General features: G+C 43.0%; 1 protein-coding gene across 3 annotated transcripts in view; it reads right to left on the reverse strand.

The window, feature by feature from the left end:
* dennd2b (DENN domain containing 2B) overlaps positions 1-21,946 on the reverse strand; it is a 74,556-nt gene that overhangs the window by 1,160 nt on the left and 51,450 nt on the right. For all 3 annotated transcript variants that reach the window (XM_031813827.1, XM_031813819.1, XM_031813830.1), the window contains 10 exons: positions 20,677-20,786; positions 20,051-20,120; positions 18,651-18,728; positions 16,863-17,003; positions 16,565-16,713; positions 5,574-5,751; positions 2,092-2,133; positions 1,855-1,966; positions 1,182-1,421; positions 87-173 (listed from right to left, as the gene is read on the reverse strand). In XM_031813827.1, coding sequence (XP_031669687.1) covers positions 87-173; positions 1,182-1,421; positions 1,855-1,966; positions 2,092-2,133; positions 5,574-5,751; positions 16,565-16,713; positions 16,863-17,003; positions 18,651-18,728; positions 20,051-20,120; positions 20,677-20,786 — 1,207 coding nt within the window. The remainder of the gene's footprint in view (positions 1-86; positions 174-1,181; positions 1,422-1,854; positions 1,967-2,091; positions 2,134-5,573; positions 5,752-16,564; positions 16,714-16,862; positions 17,004-18,650; positions 18,729-20,050; positions 20,121-20,676; positions 20,787-21,946) is intronic.

Raw genomic sequence — 21,946 nt, forward strand, 5'->3', positions numbered from 1 at the left:
TGTCCCCGTGGTAAAGTGGACAGGTAAGGACTGTTGAGGGGAAATATTTGTTTTAAGTGCAGATTCTATTTTATTTGAGAACTCACCTAGCCCTTTGAGGAACTTGTTCACTCCACTCTGCTCTGTGTCTGGTAGCTCTTCCAGGTACTGCTCCACCCTCTGCTCAAAGAGTCCTGACAGAAACACAACACAATGACAGAATAACATGAGGTAATTACCAGTGGTGTAAAGTACTTAAGTAAAAATACTTTACAGTACCACTTAAGTAGTTTTTGGGGGTATCTGTACTTTACTATTTATATTTTTGACTACTTTTACTTTTACTTCACTACATTCCTAAAGAAAATAATGTACTTTTTACTCCATACATTTGACCTGACATCCAAAAGGGATGACAACACATGGTCATCCCTTCTGCATCTGATCTGGCGGACTCACTAAGCACAAATGCATCTTATGTCAATTATGTCTGAGTGTTGGAGTGTGCCCAGGGCTATCCATACATTTTAAAAACAAGAAAATGGTGCCGCCTGAAGGAATTTAAAATGATTTATACTTTTACTTTTGATACTTAAGTATATTTTAGCAATTACATTTACTTTTGATACATTTACTTTTGAACCAAATACTTTTAGACTTTTACTCAAGTAGTATTTTACTGGGTGACTTTTACTTTTACTTGAGTAACTTTCTATTAAGGTATCTTTACTTTTACTCAAGTATGACAATTGGGTACTTTTTCCACCACTGATAATTATTATTACATTATTACATTATTAATGCTATATTGTGAGGTAATGTTACAGTGCAGTATATCAGAGAAAGCATGTTTTGGAATGGGGTGAAATACCCTTCACTATGTGGCCAGGAGATGGCACTGAATACCCAGCTAGAACCGCTGTCAACCAGAGGGCAGTACCAGCACAGGATTGAGAAGATCCCTTTAGCGATTTTGGACTACTTTGACAGAAAAGTGAGGGGTGGCAGAGCCTACCTCTAAAGAGCATTTCTACCAATCATTACAGTTTACATATTATTTGTATTATGATGAACTACAATGAATCCATTTTAAGAGGACAGGACACACATAACGTTATTATCTCTTAACAAGTAGACAGGACCATAATATTACAGACTGTTGTGTAGGGTGGATTAACAGGGTCATTGTAGGTTTGCTCCACCTTTGGCCCGGCATTTCCGCAGCTCCCGGTCTTGGATGAACCCAGCAAACATCTGGGACTCCATGAAGACCCCCAGGAAGCGACGGATGCTCTTGGAGGCCACAGACTTGCGGAAGGCCTCGCGCTGGAAACTGCGTTCTCCTCGCTCGCTCTGGGTGAGGAACAGGGAGTAGTGGCCGATGGTTTCCAGGAAGAAACGGATGAAGGCCTCCGACACCAGGCTGTTCAAGGAGTTACACTCTACAGAAACAGACGAAACAGGATAGTTTAGTATTATGATGCTGAAACTGAAACACACTTAATACATGTTCAATACATCTAGAAAGAAACAACACAAACTACATGCTTGAGAATTGTGCTTGAGAATCAAATAGGGCCTATAACATTTGTGGGAATGACACAAGAGTTATTTAGAGTTGATGTTTAACTGATATTGTGTATTTATACGTAACATTAAACAAACACTACATTCTGAACACCAGTAACCTTCAATTCAGTGAGGTGAATCACCCATTCCAGGAGTTCTCATCACTCCACAGACAGTGTATTGCTCCCAGACATGTGCTGTACATGTTCTTGTTCACGGGGTTGAAACATGGCCAGTGCTCTGTTATCCTAATTTACACTCGTAACATCTGGTTTAGTAGAGAGTGATGATGTGTCCCTCGTTCACCTTCGTCTGACTCGCTGTCAGAGTCCTGATTGATGATGTCATTCCTCTGCTCCAGAGTTAGCTCAAGAGCAGACTGGAGTTTCCGTGGCAACAGCGAGGCCTCATCATCCATCTATACACACGCATAACAATTTAATTAGCGACAATAAACAAGAATATCAAAAGATTAGTCCATATTATATTACAATAAACGTTCTGGTCTTTGTTACGGTGAGGTACTGGAGAATTGAGACCAACCTGTCTGAGGAAGCGGTCAGTTCCCAGGTCCACCATCAAAGCCTGCAAAAGAAACAAACAAGTCACATATTTGTGACTCATTTCAGGAAACTAGGCGTATGTCGCACGTCACTACTTGACAGGAGAGGCATTTGAACATAAACATTCATTATTTATCAAAATTAGTTTTTTGCCAGAAATGCCTTCTGGAACATGTGAACTTTCATGTGCCTTCATAACAAACTTGTATTCCATCTGTAAATACAAATAAAATGGTTAAATTACAAGTCTAGTTGGTTTAGCCACGGAAAAAGACAGGAGCCATCCTGCTAGCCTGACGTGTAGCTGGCTTCTGTCTATAACTTGAGCTGTTCAGCATGTGTTGATAGTCCTTTCTACCTCACCGTTTTTGAAAGATATAAGGTTAGCCATCGAGAACTGCAAAAGTTATGCTACTTTTCTCAACAACATTGATGCACTGAATTTAGCAGGAGCTATCAACAGATCAGTTGGAAAAAGTGATGGGCTACTTTCTGCACATGCCGAAAGTAGTTCACCATGTGAACCGGAGTGACTTGACACAATACTGGCCAAACAATATGTACCTACAAACAAAACAGAGTTAAATGGTTCCAGTCTGCCGTGAAGCGTTCATCCATGTATACAAGTAAGAATCTAGCTACATCTTCAGATATTATACATTTCAAATTTGGTCAGAAATTCGTTTTCATTGCAAGTTAAAGCATACTGTTTGCTAGCTATCGAGAGTTAGCTTGCTGGCTCGCTATCTAACGTTACTTGTATGATAGGTATAGTAATATTATTTAAATCACAAAACCATTTGCATTATTAGTTATAGCCTAATGTTAGCTAGCTAACATTGAACCTAGTTGGTTAACTTAAGCTACCTGCAGATTCATACTAAGGCTATGAGAATGTTTGTATTGGTAGTAGTATGAGTTGGGATTATTCCGGTTCATTGTTTAGCTAGACAGCTACATGTCTAAACAAAGGACTCCACTTCACCAGATGATTACATGACCCATCAAGTTAGCCAGGTGTGTCTGGGGGTGATTGCGGCCATCTATTGTATTTCTAGACAATAGTGACCCATCCACTTAGCTAGACGAGGATGGGGGGTGGTTATAGTATTTCCTTCACATGACCCATCAATTTAGACAAGTGTGTCGGGTAAGTGTCATCTAATAATTCTAAAATAGTTTTATCTGGACACTCTCTGTCTTTTATATTGCTACTATGCAAGTAACCATTTCACTGTACCGTTTACCCCTTTTGTATCCTGTGCATGTGTGTGTTTGCCAGAAGAACAACATGACCTGCACCAAAGTCAGATTAGGATATAGGCCAAGGACTACATAAAGTGTATTTTTACCTGGAGGTCATTTTTTGTGTGTAGGCTACTACTTTTATCACTTTTAGTCATGAAATCTTTGGTTGTTCACTAACCTAGTCACTCTGTTTAGCACATGGCCTCACATGTGAATCCTTAAAGAGATGAGTGTGGTTAAGGATTAAGAGGGTGTGAACAATGCTGAATGGGTATAGACAAAGGAGAGCTCTCCAGTAGGTGTACCAAAACATTCAAGGGCCATTTTCTCAAAAGTGGGGTTACAAGTTTATCAACTTTCAAAGCAGAATTACTTTCCCATTGTTCCACAACTGCAGTGTATGTACCATTTTCTACCGCAGAGGCTCTACTTTTATCCAATGTAAAAAAATAAAAAATATTTAAAATGTTGCTACGTTAGACAGAATCAAGGTGGTCGATCACATTTAGGAATCAATCAATAGGAATTAGGAATAGGAATAGGAATTCAATCAAATCCAGGCTTCTTCCATGTGCATATAGTGGTTTAAAGTGAATATCAATGCCCTCTACAAATAAATCAAACTCTCCATCAAGAGAAAGACGAGCTCTTCCAGAAGTTGGAAGTGTTATACCAGTGTTAAAATGAGATCTTTAAAAGCAGCGAAAGATACTTGGGGAATTTAAATTGAGTCGATCAGCAACATCAAGACAAATGTAAACAGACAACAGATACTGTTGCCAGGCCATTAAAAGCCTTGTGTTAAATATGACAGACAGGGTAAGATGGTCTGTTCACTCATACCATGGGCCGAGGGCAGATGCTGCTGACTCGGACTAACTGTGTTAATAGCAGAGAGCTGGACTTTACGAGGCCTGATGGCTTCTCCTGCCAGGCTTTTATTGAGAGCCAGAACCTCCCTCTCTCCCTCCCTATTGGGGCCAGGACCCCAGAGCTGAGGGCTGAGGCTGCCCTGGCATGGGCCCTGCAGGCTGCAGCAGCTGCCAACTGCCAAGGCCACATTCACTGGGGGGTTTAGGTCAGTCCCAGCTACACTACAGCACGTTGAGGCTGGAGGAGTTGTTGCTACTTTAACAAGGACGGATTCAAGTGATTTCCCCCTCTTTCCACACTGCCTTGGCAAATCAGCGCTCCGTTCCAAGAATGCCGCAGAACAGAGCAGAACATTCCAGCTGGGAGAGCAGAGAAACAGACACGTCTTCTTTCCCTCCTCCCTCTGTAATTGGTGACAAAACTGCTGCAGGTCAACGTCCTGTCAGGCTTTGACCACAGCGAGACTGCTGGACAGCACTGAACAGGCAATTATAGCTATAGCAGGCCTCACACTGTGTGTGGACTCTGACAGCTCAATACTAGAAAGCTCATGGCTTGAATTCTAATACTGAATACTGGGAGCCTACAGTGTCCATGGCAGCAAAACAGAGGAAACAGGTCATATTACACTCAGCGCTCTGAGAGAATTCAAGTCTGACCCGATCTTTCAAAAACAGAATGCTATTGCTCACTGTGTGACTGTGAATTTAACATGAGGCTGATTTAGAACGATTTCTGGTATGAATGCTTAAATGAATAAACGTTAAAAAAAAGTTTGAGGGTAAAATTGCTCTGAATCACTGGAAGGTCCAGCATTCTTTCTGTGACAGTCATCATGAGAGTGTGGTTTCATCCTGGACCCAGGGGTGGTCCTGGGTCTCTTGAGGGAGGTTGGGAGGAGCACCATGATAGCTGTCTCGTGAGATGTCCCAGTTACTGTATATCCGGATGCTTCTGAATCTGTCCCATGGCTGCACCAATCAGCCAAGAGGATCAACATACCTACGCAATTCTCTTCAGAAATATAAGTCCCTCATTGGGTAAATGTTTAATGAAAACAAGCAGGGTAATTGACTGTGTAATATACTGTAGGTTGTTGTGGGCGTTATACTGCTGACCAGTAACAGGAAGGCCACTCCCCAGCCCAGTGTCTAACAGAGAGATGGAATGTGACAGTGGAATAGCCTCTAATCTGTAGCCTCAAGCTAACAAAATCAGAGGCGCAGAATGAGGAGGAAATTAATAGAGCCAATACATTAAACCTGGTCTAAGAAAAGCAAGACAGTGGGAGACAAAGATGAAAAGCCAGAGAGAGAGAGATGGAGAAAATGAAGTACCAACCTCTTCCACAGGCAGGTCTTTGAGTTTGGGCAGAGAGCTGGACAGGAGCCCCACCAGGAAGGGCGTGGGGCAGCAGACGATGTCCACCATGGAGGCAGGCAGGACGGGGATGAAGGTGTGCTGCCAGGAGAAGGGATAGAGCAGAGCCACCACCGCGTGCATACAGCTGGACAGGGTACTGCAGAGAGGGAGACAGACAACCATAGAATTACATATAGAATCACTATATCTAATCATTTTAAGATCTCTATGGGGACAGTCAACATCAGATACAGCTGGACAGGGTACTACCGGGGAGGGAGACAGACAACATCACTCACCTTTACACTCACAACACAGAACTGCAGTTGGCTCCATCAGCAAAACAAGATATGAATATTGTCAGGGGAAAACATGGGTATGCCAGATTTTCCATCAGATTGCCCACATTATCCTGACCTTTGAAAGGGAGTGGTGGATTGTGTTTTGAAGTGAACACTGAATACTCCTAAAACAACAGCCAGCAGCGGACAAAGAACGACAAACAGATGCAACAAAAATGTGGACCCTCACATTCCTCTATAAAACACAGAATAAAAGCTTATTGAGATTTGTTTAAAGTTCATCATTATCTGCCTCTAATATCAAGAAGAGAGCCGAATGAGAGCGTATTGCTTAACGTCATAAGTGAACCAGTCTTTCCAACGTCTAAACCAAACAACAACCTGATCCTCTTTTCCTTGAAACAATTACTTTTGTATATGTGAGGCGAACCAGTGTGGCTATGTACCCTGGCTTAACACCGTGTTCCTTCCTCCAGTTGGTCTAAGGGACAGTCTGAAATCCATTCTCAACAGGCTGTTCTTTCTCTCCAACAACAGAAGAAAAGAAGAAAAAGACAGGAAAGGATAGAGCAAAAAGAAATCCCTCCTCCTGACACTCAGCTGCCAGGAGAGAGAGGTCTGTACAAGACTTCCCATTGGAGCAGCCAGTAGCGGGAAAAATACCCAAATGTCATACTTGGGTAAAAGTATAGATACCTTAATAGAAAATGACTCAAGTAAAAATGAAGGTCACCCAGTAAAATACTACTTGGGTAAAAGTCTAAAAGTATTTGGGTTTAAATATACTTAAGTAATTAAGTATCAAAAGTATAAATAGTTTCAAATTTGCTTATATTAAGCACATTTTACATTTTATTTACAGATAGCCAGAGGCACACTCCAACACATCATTTATACATGTGTTCAGTGGGTCCACCAGATCAGAGACAGTAGGGATGACCAGGGTTGGTCTCTTGATAAGTGTGTGTATTGGACCATTTTCCTATCTTGCTAAGCATTCAAAATGTAATGAGTGCTTTTGTTGTAAGGGAAAATGTATGGAGTAAAAAGTACATTATTTTCTTTAGGAATGTAGTGAAGTAAAAGTTGTCCAAAATATAAATAGTAAAGTTAAGTACAGAATTATATATATTTTTAACTACTTAAGTAGTACCTTCAAGTATTTTTACTTAAGTACTTTACACCACTGGGAGCAGCAGACAGGCAGACAGGTTCACCCATGGCAACCATTCACAAGCTTTAATCTGTTACGTTTCCACCTCTTCCACTGACAGTGTAACACCCTTAACTACACAGCCCTGCTCTATAAACATCTGACAGGCTGATTACACTAGGCACTGCCACTGTGGCAACACACACAGTAGGTCCACTCCCTCAACCTCAGATGGGTTGGGTGTGTTACAATAGTTTAACACTTGAATCCATTTGATATTACCCAAAACAGCACCCTTACCGCTGGTGAATTTTGACAGCTGTGGCTTAACACAAAATCACAAATAGTATGTCGTCTTTCTCACGGTCCCAAGTTTGTTGACAGTGGCCGACCCTCCTCCCCTCTGTCCCCCTGCACTCCATACAGTCCATGTACACACAGATAGAGAGGGGAAATAAGCCATGAGGCCCATCAGAAACACACAGCTACCACAACTCTAAATCAGTGGGGATCAAACACTCCACTGAAGATGAATGCACTGTTAATAAGGAATGTTGTCTATAGTTGTTCCCTTCAACAGCAGAGGGCACATCCTATCAAACACACAGTAATCCCACTACATATACAGTGGGGCAAAAAAGTATTTAGTCAGCCACCAATTGTGCAAGTTCTCCCACTTAAAAAGATGAGAGGCCTGTAATTTTCATCATAGGTACACTTCAACTATGACAGACAAAATGAGAAAAAAAATCCAGAAAATCACATTGTAGGATTTTAAATGAATTTATTTGCAAATTATGGTGGAAAATAAGTATTTGGTCACCTACAAACAAGCAAGATTTCTGGCTCTCACAGACCTGTAACTTCTTCTTTAAGAGGCTCCTCTGTCTTCCACTCGTTACCTTATGGCACCTGTTTGAACTTGTTATCAGTATAAAAGACACCTGCCCACAACCTCAAACAGTCACACTCCAAACTCCACTATGGCCAAGACCAAAGAGCTGTCAAAGGACACAGGAAACAAAATTGTAGACCTGCACCAGGCTGGGAAGACAGAATCTGCAATAGGTAAGCAGCTTGGTTTGAAGAAATCAACTGTGGGAGCAATTATTAGGAAATGGAAGACATACAAGACCACTGATAATCTCCCTCGATCTGGGGCGCCACGCAAGATCTCACCCCGTGGGGTCAAAATGATCACAAGAACGGTGAGCAAAAATCCCAGAACCACACGGGGGGACCTAGTGAATGACCTGCAGAGAGCTAGGACCAAAGTAACAAAGCCTACCATCAGTAACACACTACGCCACCAGGGACTCAAAACCTGCAGTGCCAGACGTGTCCCCCTGCTTAAGCCAGTACATGTCCAGGCCCGTCTGAAGTTTGCTAGAGAGCATTTGGATGATCCAGAAGAAGATTGGGAGAATGTCATATGGTCAGATGAAACCAAAATAGAACTTTTTGGTAAACTCAACTCGTCGTGTTTGGAGGACAAAGAATGCTGAGTTGCGTCCAAAGAACACCATACCTACTGTGAAGCATGGGGGTGGAAACATCATGCTTTGGGGCTGTTTTTCAGCAAAGGGACCAGGACGACTGATCCGTCTAAAGGAAAGAATGAATGGGGCCATGTATCGTGAGATTTTGAGTGAAAACCTCCTTCCATCAGCAAGGGCATTGAAGATGAAACGTGGCTGGGTCTTTCAGCATGACAATGATCCCAAACACACCGCCCGGGCAATGAAGGAGTGGCTTCGTAAGAAGCATTTCAAGGTCCTGGAGTGGCCTAGCCAGTCTCCAGATCTCAACCCCATAGAAAATCTTTGGAGGGAGTTGAAAGTCTGTGTTGCCCAGCAACAGCCCCAAAACATCACTGCTCTAGAGGAGATCTGCATGGAGGAATGGGCCAAAATACCAGCAACAGTGTGTGAAGACTTACAGAAAACGTTTGACCTCTGTCATTGCCAACAAAGGGTATATAACAAAGTATTGAGATAAACTTTTGTTATTGATCAAATACTTATTTTCCACCATAATTTGCAAATAAATTCATTTAAAATCCTACAATGTGATTTTCTTTCTCATTTTGTCTGTCATAGTTGAAGTGTACCTATGATGAAAATTACAGGCCTCTCTCATCTTTTTATGTGGGAGAACTTGCACAATTGGTGGCTGACTAAATACTTTTTTGCCCCACTGTAAGTGTCCACGCTCTATCACAACGTCAATATTGATGTGCATACAGCCTCTCCTTGATGGAACCTTTATCTTGTTTTGGTATAGTTTACTGTGAATAGATCTATGAGTAAAATGGCAAGTTATTATAGTTAATGAACACTGTAAAGCGAGACCAGTATCTACATGGCTCAACAACTGCAGCCCCATGGTCTGTGCAGGTTTCTTATTCACCCATCATAACATGGAGCAGAAAGCAGTCTCAGTTTCACTGTCTGAGTTTTATTTGCAGAAGGAGCTGATCCTTTTGAACAGATCCAGTCTCCGGGGTTTGACATGTTCCACCAGGGAGTGATGGGGTACAGCTCTCAGAACCTCAGCCACAGGCAAGACAGAGCTAGCGCTGCAGAGGAGAGGACTGATACCATGAGTATCACTTACACACTCAGTCCTGAGGGAAACACTCATGGGAAATGATGAACTTGCAATAAAAACACAATCTCTGCCCAGAGCTGCCAGTCAACTCTCTAAGGGTGCGTGCCAAATGGCACTCTATTCCTTATATATTGCACAACATTTGACCAGAGCCAATATGGGCAGTAGTGCACTACATAGGGAAAAGGAACATTTGGAACACATTCTAAAGCGGAAAGGAATGGCAGACCTTTACAGACCAGGTCATAACAAAACCATATCCGCCTAACCATCCACTTAAGTTTAGAGGATACTAACTTTGCTTTGTGATATATTGCATTTGGGGTTATATAAGCATGTCAGATCGGGAATGGTTGTCCTGGGTCTGTCTGTGGCTGACCATGCAGATTCCCAGGAAACTCTCAGGATAGAGAGGCTTACTCTGCCAAACTCACAGGTGCAGGATGGAGAGTCCCAGCGTCAGCAGCACTGTCCACAATCCCAGACGGGCCCATTTCAGCCCAGGACAAATACAGGCCCTGGCAGGAGCATCGGTACAGCTGTTGACTAACAGCTCCTCATACTGAAGCACATACATATTTTTCTGGGTGAGAATCAGTGCTTAATTTGTAAATCGGGAGGTAGCGGAACAAAAAAGTTAGTGCGAGAGGGGTTAACCTGGGGAGCTCTGATGTACCAGAATGCATGAGAGACAAATCCCCTTTAATAAAGTACTGCATGCAGATCATTGCATTTGCGTAGTGGCATAGAGAAGTAGAGCAGAGGCACTTACAGAAGTTGCACAGATGGAGAACATTTTTAGTAGCCTGGGATCTGGGAAAAATGTTGCCTTTTATAAACGCATTTCATGCAATTCTGCATCATTTTACATGACTGGAGACTTTAGCAGAATCTTTTTTAATACCGTACAAATGGTCAAAATAACAGTATACTTTGACACTGACACACTGAGATCAATAAAAACTACCTTGTCTGTCACGCCCTGACCTTAGAAATCCTTAGTTATTCTCTATGTTTGGTTAGGTCAGGGTGTGACTCGGGTGGGAAAGTATGTGTGTTTTATTTCTTTGTTGTTTTGCAGAGTGTGATTTCCAATCAGAGGCAGCTGTCTATCGTTGTCTCTGATTGGGGATCATATATAAGTTGTGATTTTCCGTTTGGATTTTGTGGGGTGCTATTTTCTGTTTAGTGTCTGTGCAGTGTCTGTGCAGTGTCTGTGCAGTGTCTGTGCAGTGTCTGTGCAGTGTCTGTGCAGTGTCTGTGCAGTGTCTGTGCAGTGTCTGTGCCTGATGGAACTGTTCGCTTTCGTTTTTTGGATTTGTTATTTTTGTTTGAGTGTTTCTTGTAAATAAATATCATGAACACTTTCCACGCTGCGCTTTGGTCCACTCTTCCTTCCACCGACGATGAGCGTTACACTTGTCTTGAATCCATCAATAGTCTAGGCGTAGGTGTGTGGAGACACATATTGTAGGTTATAATGTGAGGAAGAAATTATAGTCCTAAAAATGCTTTCCAGTTTCACTGACTCACCCAATGATGTGCAACTCACTGGCTGGTGATTCGTGCCAAAAGTCTCACTCTCTTTTGTTTTATCTCTTTTGTTTTACGTTGTAAAACAATATTTGGAAGTTGATCAAAAATGTTGGTAGCCTACAGCAAACAGATTAGAGTCTTCTCTTTTCAGCAGGAGGAGCCATTTGCTTTCCAATCTGTTTTCCTGCAATTGTATTTGAAATATTGCCTGTTTTATCTGCATGCTGTTCACTGACAGATTTAGGCTATCCCTTGTTATTGGCTACACACAATCCATAGCTAGTTAAGTTGTTAAAATAAGATAGTGATCTTCTGTGGCTAAATTACAGGCTCTCTCATGGTGTACTAGGCTATTCTGAATGATTTAATTTCTTTCTGAACAGACAGCAGTAACTCTATAACTTTGGCAAATGTATTTAAATGTATCAGAGGTGCTGCAGCTCCTCCAGAACCCTTCGCACGGCTATGATTCTATCAGGAAATAAATGATGAAGTGCAACGCTGGAGAGATGAGAGTTGCAGAGAGAGATCATAGAACGTGAATCTCATTCTAGTTCTGTGAGAGATACAGGCGTGCTTCTCACACAGCCACGGCCACGCGTTGGTCTCAAACCTAAACCCAGGCCGGCCCAACCTGAATCAACTCGAATATCAGGCCCGGGCTGAAAATCTACTTTTTCACATGACGAATGAACTTTGAACACTTTTATTAGGATCCGGCTCAAATTAAGCAATGGTGCGAAGGATGAATGAGTGTGTGCATACTGCTCATTGGTGCATCTAGTAGAATGCTTAGTATTCACATAGAGCTCCAATGTCTTTTCCTCACTTCCTCTCCATAAGGATCTCAAGTTCCCATCACGGCCTAGGCTTGGACTCCCTGGTATGAACAGTTGTAGTGGAAGCTGTTGAACAGTAAGACCAGGCTTCCCTTGGGCAACCCTACATATGGTCCTATTCAAGCCTATTGATTCCAATGCTTCTTGTGGGCAGCATTGCCGGGTGTGTGTATATAATAATAATAATAATAATAATAATAATAATAATTATGGGAAAGTCAGATGCTTGGCCTCTGGTTTCCATCTTCTGAGTTTCCCTCTTCAGTCTCACAGCAACATTTTACATACAGTATGTTTCCACTGTGTTCATCCACTCCACCTTTGGGCGTTAGAAATACACACAGGGAAAGTGTTAAGTTGTTGTAGGTTGTTAGGTGCGGTGCCAGCATTGCTCAGTGTGATACAACAGTGTTCAGGAGTAATAAGGGACTAAATAAACTGTACAGCTTGTTCCCAGATTAGAGTGGTACACTGTAGCTACCTACAGTGGCTCACTTTAACAGACTGGGGTTACAGACACACACCATATTATACAGCTGCTGCTGCTGCTGCAGGAGTCTGGAGCAATGGGCTCTTCCTGAATCTAATGCAAATCCCAGTCATTTCAACAGGTGGTAGAAGAAAATTATGAATGGGGTTTGAATGGAGGATTTTAAACTAATAAAAATGCAATACATCTGGTGACTACCATGTGTTAGTTTGAAGTTTTCTGATGTTACAGGGAGTGGTGTAAGGGGAAACGAGGTACAGAAAACAGCCTTCCTTCTCCCTCTCAGAAAACAAGAGCCTGATTAATTCACCATGACCATGAGAAAAGCTTTCAGAGGCGTTATTTTGCTCTCGCTCTGCACCCCCGCTCTTTCTTTCTCCCTGTTTCTCCCTCTCTTACCCTCCATCTTTCTCCCACTCATACACACACTACCTTTCCCCCCAAGCCCCTGTCTGTTCTACTGTGGGCCGCTCAGCAAATACAATAGAAACATTGACTTATTAAAGCACCTCAGTAATCGGAAACGACCTCCATATTATCAGATTGGCCAAAAAAAGAGAAGTGATTCAATCACCTCTACACCCACAGGCTAGGTTGAAGATGGGAAGGTTAAGACAACAAAGTCATTCTATACAAAAGCGTTTGAAAATAAACAAATGCATGGAAACAGCTCCATTGATATCTACTAGCGCCGTTGCTAACTAGCAACGCTGGTTACATGAATTGCAAAGAGTTCTGGGATATTAGAATCCTCTTGCCTTAACCTGTATATTTTGAATCTAGCCCACAGGCAAGCCCTAACAATGGAGGAATGGCAGGGAAGAAGTTGAGACCCGCCCATTTAGACCCACTGAGAGGCAGATCAAACAAGCCAACACTCTCTCTGTGGTGGTAACCCTTCCCTGTCCTAGACCCATAATAACTGGAAGATGATGTTTACATTATCAGCACTGCAGCAATCCCAGCACAGAGCCTTCAGGTAAATCTGGTAACAGTCTGATGTAACCGATGATGAATTCATGTAATTAGGCATCAAAGTTGTTATTACAGCAGCCATTTGCTGGTTAATCATCATCAGTTCTGAGTAACTGTCTGTCTGGCTGTTTGATGTCACAGATAAGCAGCAACATGTCTGATATAAAGCATTTTTATACATACAAAGACGCTTGCTTTTGGCAAACGACCCGTTGTGACCTCTTTAGCAAGACATACACAGCCTACAGTACAAATAAAGGGTTAATGCAACAGTCCATGTAACCCCGTAAGGCTTGGCCCTAATGGCCCAAGGCAATGCCAAAGGGTCAGTATTGCCTTGTAACTTAAGCTTCATGCCTTGTATGTAATTTCATACATTTTTTAGGTAAATAAATAATAGCATACATGCTTTGAAATTCGCTTCTCGTGACCATTTCTTGATCTTAGTCGGCTAAACACATAATACTTGATTGCACATGATTTTAACATAATATCAAATGGTGTCAGATAAACATTAATAAACCCTAAGGCCTATGTCTAATTAGCATAATACTACTAATAAAAAACATACCAAATAGTCCGTTCAAGCTAGAGATATGTTGTTTTGCATTGGATCCACTGCATCCACTGCAAATAGTATTATTTATGTCATACCCATGGTATACAGTCTGATATAACATGGCTTTCAGCCAATCAGCATTCAGGGCTCGAACCACCTGGTTTAAAAATAATACTTAGATATCAAATCTTACCACAGTACAACCCAGTGGAGACACATTCCCTAACATGGCCTGTTCGGTGTTTCCCCTCCCTCAGATCCTTCTCCTATTGGATATAGATTACACCCAGACATACATCATGTTGTGTTGGAAGGGATTTCTGGGATTGAATTGCGTTCTCTGTCTCCCATGGGATCAGACCCTTTTACCAGTGAAGTCAGTAGAGGGTCTCTTCCCTTCTCCCCAACACGGCCCAATGACGCCCAGAGTGGCTCCTTGAATCCTCTTTCAATGGGAACTGAGACACAAGGGGTCTGGTACGTGTTCTGGGGCACTCTGGCAGCTAGCGCTCCATCTATTGTGGTTCTGGGTGTGTCCAGTTAGACACACACAGAAAGGACTGGTTGGTTTGTGATGCTAATCCACAATGAAAACGTATTGTTTTGCCTTTATTCAGAACCTGAATAAGACCTGAATGGTGAAGTATGTCATTGTGTTGATACAAAGCAGGTTTTATGATAAGTAACAGTATATTGTTTTCAATGAAGTTCTAACATTGAGCAGGACTGTAGTCTCTAGTACTATAGTTTGTAGTACTGTAGTTTGTAGTACCGTAGTCTGTGGTACTGTAGTCTGTAGTACTGTCATCTGTCAAGACTCATGGTGTTGATTTTCAGTGTTGTTCACTAACAGTACCTCAGACACAGACTATTCGATACAGCTCTCAAGTCCTTGCTGCTGTTCACAAGAGCCCTTAGAAATGGGTGACTGATTAACAATCTTTGGGTGATGTGCAAACTGACATGTACCCGGGAGTCGTCGTCTCAAACGGCAGAATGACGACAGAAACAGCTTTCTCTGAGTCCCCCTGGGTAGAGAGAGGGCTGTCGTAAACAGGCCAGGCAGGGACCAGGGAGGGAACATGGCGCCATCAGTCACACAGTGACAGTGAAGCCATAGATCAGAGGGGAGAGTCGCTGCACACAGGAAGTACATTCCTTCCCCTCACAGTCACTGCCCCCACTGATGTTTGTTTAAACTGTCCTCTGATATGTAGAGATTACCGTTCAACACAAACCTGCCCCCCTCTAACAGAGCCCCTCAGCCCAGAATGCTGTCCTATAGCCAGGGGCAGATTGCTGTGCCTGCCTGGTAGGACTCTGGCTCCTTGGAGACCCCTAGCTCCATGTTATCTGCACCACCCCACCCCACCCTGAATGCGGGAGTTGGACAGTGGCCCCTGGCAGAGAGATGACCCACTTCTGGAACCACATCAGTTGTGAGTACATGCAGGGAGAATTAATTTAACAGCTCTAACGATGTCCCCACGTGCTAAACCCGTTAAGCACCAACTGACAAACCCACAGTAGAAGGCTGCTATTTGCTGTGCAGATTGGGTGAATGGCAAGCAGCTCGACTGAGGAATTAAATCTGCCATCAACAGTTAGGGTGAGCCAGAGTGCACTGGCAGAGTGGCAGGGCAATCCCCACTATTGGAACTGTTATACATACTATGTAAATGATCTCTCTTTGAAGTTAGTCCATTTTTTAAAGTATAGGATATGTCATCTCTGTGAGAGGAAATGCACCAAGACATGTGAAACAGGGTTATGATGACGGTATCATAGTCAGTCTGTACTGTATAGCCACATGTCCAGAAAGATACAGATAGAGGAACCCTGAGCTCAGCAATGTCGGTCTGAGAAAAGTCAGATCTCTGTGTGAACGTAAACAGAAAAGGGAAAATGTACAAGAGCTTGAGATAAAATCCCTCTCATGTAAGGCAGATGTTATTGTAATGGGGTTAGAATAGGTGGATTCACTGCAGAAAAAGACAGTGGACTTCAGTGATAACTGATAACTGATAACTAATATTTGCTAACATACACCGTAATCCTAGACAGTAATTGATCTCACTCCTAGCCACCATGTGTGACAAGGATGAAGTATTCTAGGAACTATTTGTACTATTTATAGCCTAATATCGAAGGGTTAAGATCTTTGTCAGGCGATAACCTTACACTACAATATGAGCAGGTGTTGAGAGCTCTACGTATCAGATTCCTCTGTAAATACTGTAGTTTCAATCATTATCTAACAATGACAACAGCCCGTAGCATTTCGGAACTACCTTATCAAAACACTGCCACTAAAGGTATTATTGAGCATTTCACTTGGCACAAGTAACCATCATCTAACAACTACAAGTTTCAACAACCCCCACCTGCCTCTAACAAGGCATGACCATTAGTCAGGGACAGCTTCCCACGAGTAGGTGATTCAGTTCTCTCTCCATCTTTACTTATTACTAGAAGGGTTACTAACAATAAGAGTCTTGCTGCTCACCTGAGTTTATCAGCCACAAAGATGACTCTGCGCTCCAGCAGCAGGGAGGCGAAGACCTGCACCACCTGACGCACGCTCAGGCAGCTGAAGAGACTGTCAAAGTCTACATGCTCTAGTCTGGAGTCCATGGGCCGCCTCAGCTCAATGACCTGGGGAGGAGAACACCACTTGGGGTCACAACCAATCATACATTTACAGAGATCACAGGTCATGCTCAATTAAGCATACATCGCATTATCTTCATGCATCATCCTTCTTTGATGGAACCTTAGTAACCAAGGGCTGATGTGTCTCCAACCTCATTCCCTGCTCCAGGCAGGAAGGTCTTGACTTTGATGGTCTTCCCCGGCGCTGGGAAGGGTGACTCCATCAGACTCCTCATGAAGGGGTAGACCAGGGCTGCAGAGATCCCCCTCCGCCTCTCCACCTCATCCAGGATCTACACACAGCACAGGACAGGGGGTTGAGAGTTAGACCACACAGCACAGGACAGGGGGTTGAGAGTTAGACCACCCAGCACAGGACAGGGGGTTGAGAGTTAGACCACACAGCACAGGACAGGGGGTTGAGAGTTAGACCACCCAGCACAGGACAGGGGGTTGAGAGTTAGACCACACAGCACAGGACAGGGGGTTGAGAGTTAGACCACCCAGCACAGGACAGGGGGTTGAGAGTTAGACCACACAGCACAGGACAGGGGGTTGAGAGTTAGACCACACAGCACAGGACAGGGGGTTGAGAGTTAGACCACACAGCACAGGACAGGGGGTTGAGAGTTAGACCACACAGCACAGGACAGGGGGTTGAGAGTTAGACCACACAGCACAGGACAGATGGTTGAGAGTTAGACCACACAGCACAGGACAGGGGGTTGAGAGTTAGACCACACAGCACAGGACAGGGGGTTGAGAGTTAGACCACACAGCACAGGACAGGAGGTTGAGAGTTAGACCCCACTGCAGACACAACACTCAATATTTCAAACAGAAAGTCCCAAATTCCCTATATAGTGCCTTATGGACCGTGGTCAAAAGTAGTGCACTAAATAGGGAATAAGGTTTCACTCGGGATGTAGATTGAGAATCTAGTAATAGACCAAGACCAAGTACATTCAGTCAGTATGGCCAGTAAATGGAAATGGTAGTGTGTTGCTGTCTGAAGTAAAGCTCCTGCTATTGTCTGGAACCAGGCTACCTTTGCCCCTTTTGACAAGTACAGTATGAATTTCAATCTGTGGCTGTCTGATATATTTGGAAAGTAGCAAAGGAAAATCCCACCCAATAAGCCCACGTGTCTGTCTGTGTCAGACCTGTCTACTCCTGTCTGGAAAGTTTGTTGGAGAGAGACACACTCACATTCAGGGTCATATGATATCCCCTCCACTCCCCACACACCCTCTGTTCCCGGTGAAATCAAACACTCCCATCTTTCTCGCCTTAACTAGAAAAGCATTTCATACTCCTTGGAAAACAAATCCTCTCTCACCTACACAGGTCTCAAGCCCTCAAAATGGTGCCTTCTGAAACCTACACCCGCCACCTGTATGAGGGATGTTCAACCCTCACTGTTGAGGTGCCTGTGCTGTCACAAGACAGAAACAATCTATTGTATTTATGCATCCTTTTGGCCTTAAATGAATATGAAATGAAACTAACTGACAGCTTTTTGGCACATTTTAGCACTCACGACACAGTAATAAAAAGTTATTTTCATTCATTAGATACGTCTACTACCTCTTAATTGTTTCCCTTAACACAGGCCTTATTCACTTCAAATACAGTGTTCATAGAGGATTCATGAGGAGGCAGATAAGGCATGGAGTACTTAAACACAATGAGCACTCTGTTTCATGTTAGCTCAACTCAGGAACAGGTGAAGGAAACAATTTAACTGGGAAATCAGAGAGAGGAAAAAGCAGAAAATAAGGTTTATGCTGGACAGGATGCCTTAGAGTGGAAATGCTGGCACAGCCTCAACTAGTTCACTCCTGGGAACAGTGGCCTCGGCTCGGCTCAGAGACAGGTAACTGCGATGACGGCTACACTAGGGTGTGTGTGTGTGTGTTTGTGTGTAAGCATGAACTCACCTTGGAGAACAGGTGGAAACATCCCAGTCGGCTGATGACGCAGTACACCTCAGGAAGGCGAGGCCCTTTACCACTAGGCTGGAACAAGGGCACAAATTAAGAGTCTCATCAGTCACTGGGGAATGAGAGGCTTGTAAGGTAACACAGACAGTAATGTGGCAATAGATACTAACATAAGATACTTGGTTAGGTTTATAATGCAACATCAATGAGAATATACTGAAACACTATCATACACACAAACTGTACTTGCTTTTATTCAGATAAAGTACCAGGTTAGTTCACAATCGGCTGTGGTTGAACAAATATTTATAAATCTGGTCTTTCAGCTGCTGTAGGTGGACGTCTTTAATCTGGAGAGACTGAGGCTTCTCGTTGTAAACTAAACACAGGTGCTGCAGTCTCTACACAGTTAATGATCACCTCTACCCTCCACACTAAACAATCACAGACCAGTCTACTCTGGAGCCAACCAGGCCTCCTGGATCTATCCATCTAAAACACACACACATACGCATGTGCACGCACACATACATGTGCACACACACACACAAATGAACACGTGCATACATATAAAGAAATCCCGATCCACTTGTCCATATTAGGTATGCAATTTTCTCCTCTGCTTTCTCCAAATGGATGATTAAATCAAGCATGTGGAACTTGGTTAAAGTCCTTAGGAATGTGTTGTTCATGCCAACTCCTTAGACTTCCACCAGGGAAGGAAGGAGCTGGGTTACCAGAGAGGAGGAAACTCACCTCTCTCACAGCATCAGGAGTCGTCTGATCTACAGCTACTTAATGTCAGCAACTACTGAGCTCAATACAGTAAAGTAACAGTCAGAACTGAGTTTAAGAATGGCCCCCATCTCAGTCTACGTGACACACAAATACAGTAGGCTACTAAAACACACTGACAAACCCTACAAAACATACACGCTTTGTGAATGTACACATTCTTGGGCATAACAGTGACATTAAAAAAATCACAGCAAGCACAACATCCCACACAGCCATACTTTCTGAACTGTGGGCTCGTCATAAAATTTCAAATGACTAGAAACCCTTACTGGCGGGTTGTGCTCTACAATGACAAACCTAGACATTTCATGGTTTGTTTTTCGTCATTCTTCTCCTGAGAAACTCTCATGAAACAGAAGGAGTCCAGTTTTACTAAGATTCATCCGACCATTTTGAAAGGCAAAAACGACCAAGCTTTGTTACATACGGACATTAAAATTCACTTTATTTACTTTCTCTCCTATTCACACCCAGCTTGGTGATGCAATAACACCTCAATGGTCCCACAGGAAAGATAAAAACCTTGTCAAAACAAACAGGGCTGGGTCAGCAGGGTGTGAACAGAACAGAGACCAGTGAATTAATGGTGGCTTGCTTACCAGCAGACGCCTGCAGTACCCAAACCTCCTGCTGCCATCCTCTCCAGTCAACATGAACGAGAAGGTCTCACTGTACCGAAACACACACACACACACACACACACACACACACACACACACACACACACACACACACACACACACACACACACACACACACACACACACACACACACACACACACACACACACACACACAGTCTCTGTTATAGTCAAACCAGCATACAGATTGTAGAGATTGAACAGTGATCAAAGGAAACGTAGTGTTGGATCTCATTCACACTTTAGGGTTGGTGAAGTAGCACAGTCTCTGTGGCCGAGAGAGAAGACTGTTTTAAGGACCCACGTTGTCAGGAGCAGGAGTGAGAGTGAGTCTACCAGGATTTCATGAAGATAATGGCATTACATCTTTGTTTTCTTCCTAATTTTACTCATTGATATTTACAGATCTAATCATACTATCAATTTGTTCGTTTTTTAACCTTAATCTATATATGGAAGACTTGTGCATCACAACTGATTAGTACCCATCTGGTTCAGGCAAGGAATGAGATTAATAGGCCCCCAGTGTGGTGGTGAGCTTTCCTCCGTGATGCAATGGGGTTATACAGGAATCTGTACTGTACCTGCTGTATTCAGACACTGGGGTCCAGTCCTTGGCATCTGGAAAGCAGAACTGGGGGATGGCTTTGAGTCTCTGCTCTGCCTCCCTCATCAGCTTGGTGGGCCTCTCTAGCTGTGAGACGAGACGAGAAAGGAACAGGAAATGTCTCAGTCAGAAACAGACCCAGACGCTTACAGTCTACTAAGTCTGTCCTCTTTACAGGGTCCCCAAAAATGTCCCCTACAGTAAGAATAAATGACCAGCTTAAGCATTCTCCCACACAGGGTCAGCGCCTCCTCCCCTTATCACCCCCAACCCCCCTCTCCCCCCCCCGACGTCATTGGGTCATGCTTTTCTCTGGCAGAGAACCAACATACCGCTATCTCCCAGGGGATTCTATCACTGAACCAAATCTTAAATAACTTAAAAAGAGATCTTTGAGTAAGTAAACACTTAACTACCATAGAAACCGTTTCCTGGTTACACCACTTACTGTCAATAAACTCTGAAAACTCCCTCAACCCGTATGTTACGGCCATGGCCCTACTCTTCAGCAATATCTGCATCTACAGTGCCTTCAGAAAGTATTCACACCCCTGGACTTTCCCCCACATTTTATTGTGTCACAGCCTGAATTTAAAATGGATTACATTTAGATTTTGTTTCACAGGCCTACACACAATACCTCATAATGTCAAAGCGGAATTATATTCTTAGGAACATTTACAAATAAATAAAACATTTAAAGCTGAAAAATCTTGAGTCAATAAATATTCAACCCCTTCGTTATGGCAAGCCAAAACAAGTTCATGAGTAAAAATGTGTTTCACAACTCACATAAGTTGCATGGACAAAAATTGTGTTTAACATTATTTTTGAATGACTTCTTCATCTCTGTAACCACACACATACAATTATCTGTAATGTCCTTCAGTCGAACAGTGATTTTCAAACACCGATTCAACCACAAAGACCAGAGATGTTTTCCAATGCCTCATAGAGAAGGGCACCAATTGGTAGATGGGTAAAAACATTAAACAGACATTAAATATCCCTTTGCGCGTGTTGAAGTTATTAATTACACTTCGGATGGTGTATCAATACACCCAGTCACTACAGTCCTTCCTAACTCAGTTGCTGGAGAGGAAGGAAACCACTCAGGGATTTCACCATGAGATCAATTGTGACATTAAAACAGTTACAGAGTTTAATGGGTGTGATATGAGAAAACTGAGAATGGATCAACAACACTGCAGTTACTCCACAATACTAACCTATGACTAAATGAACTA

The sequence above is a fragment of the Oncorhynchus kisutch genome, linkage group LG3 (genome assembly GCF_002021735.2).
Source record: "Oncorhynchus kisutch isolate 150728-3 linkage group LG3, Okis_V2, whole genome shotgun sequence".
Taxonomy (NCBI): domain Eukaryota; kingdom Metazoa; phylum Chordata; class Actinopteri; order Salmoniformes; family Salmonidae; genus Oncorhynchus; species Oncorhynchus kisutch.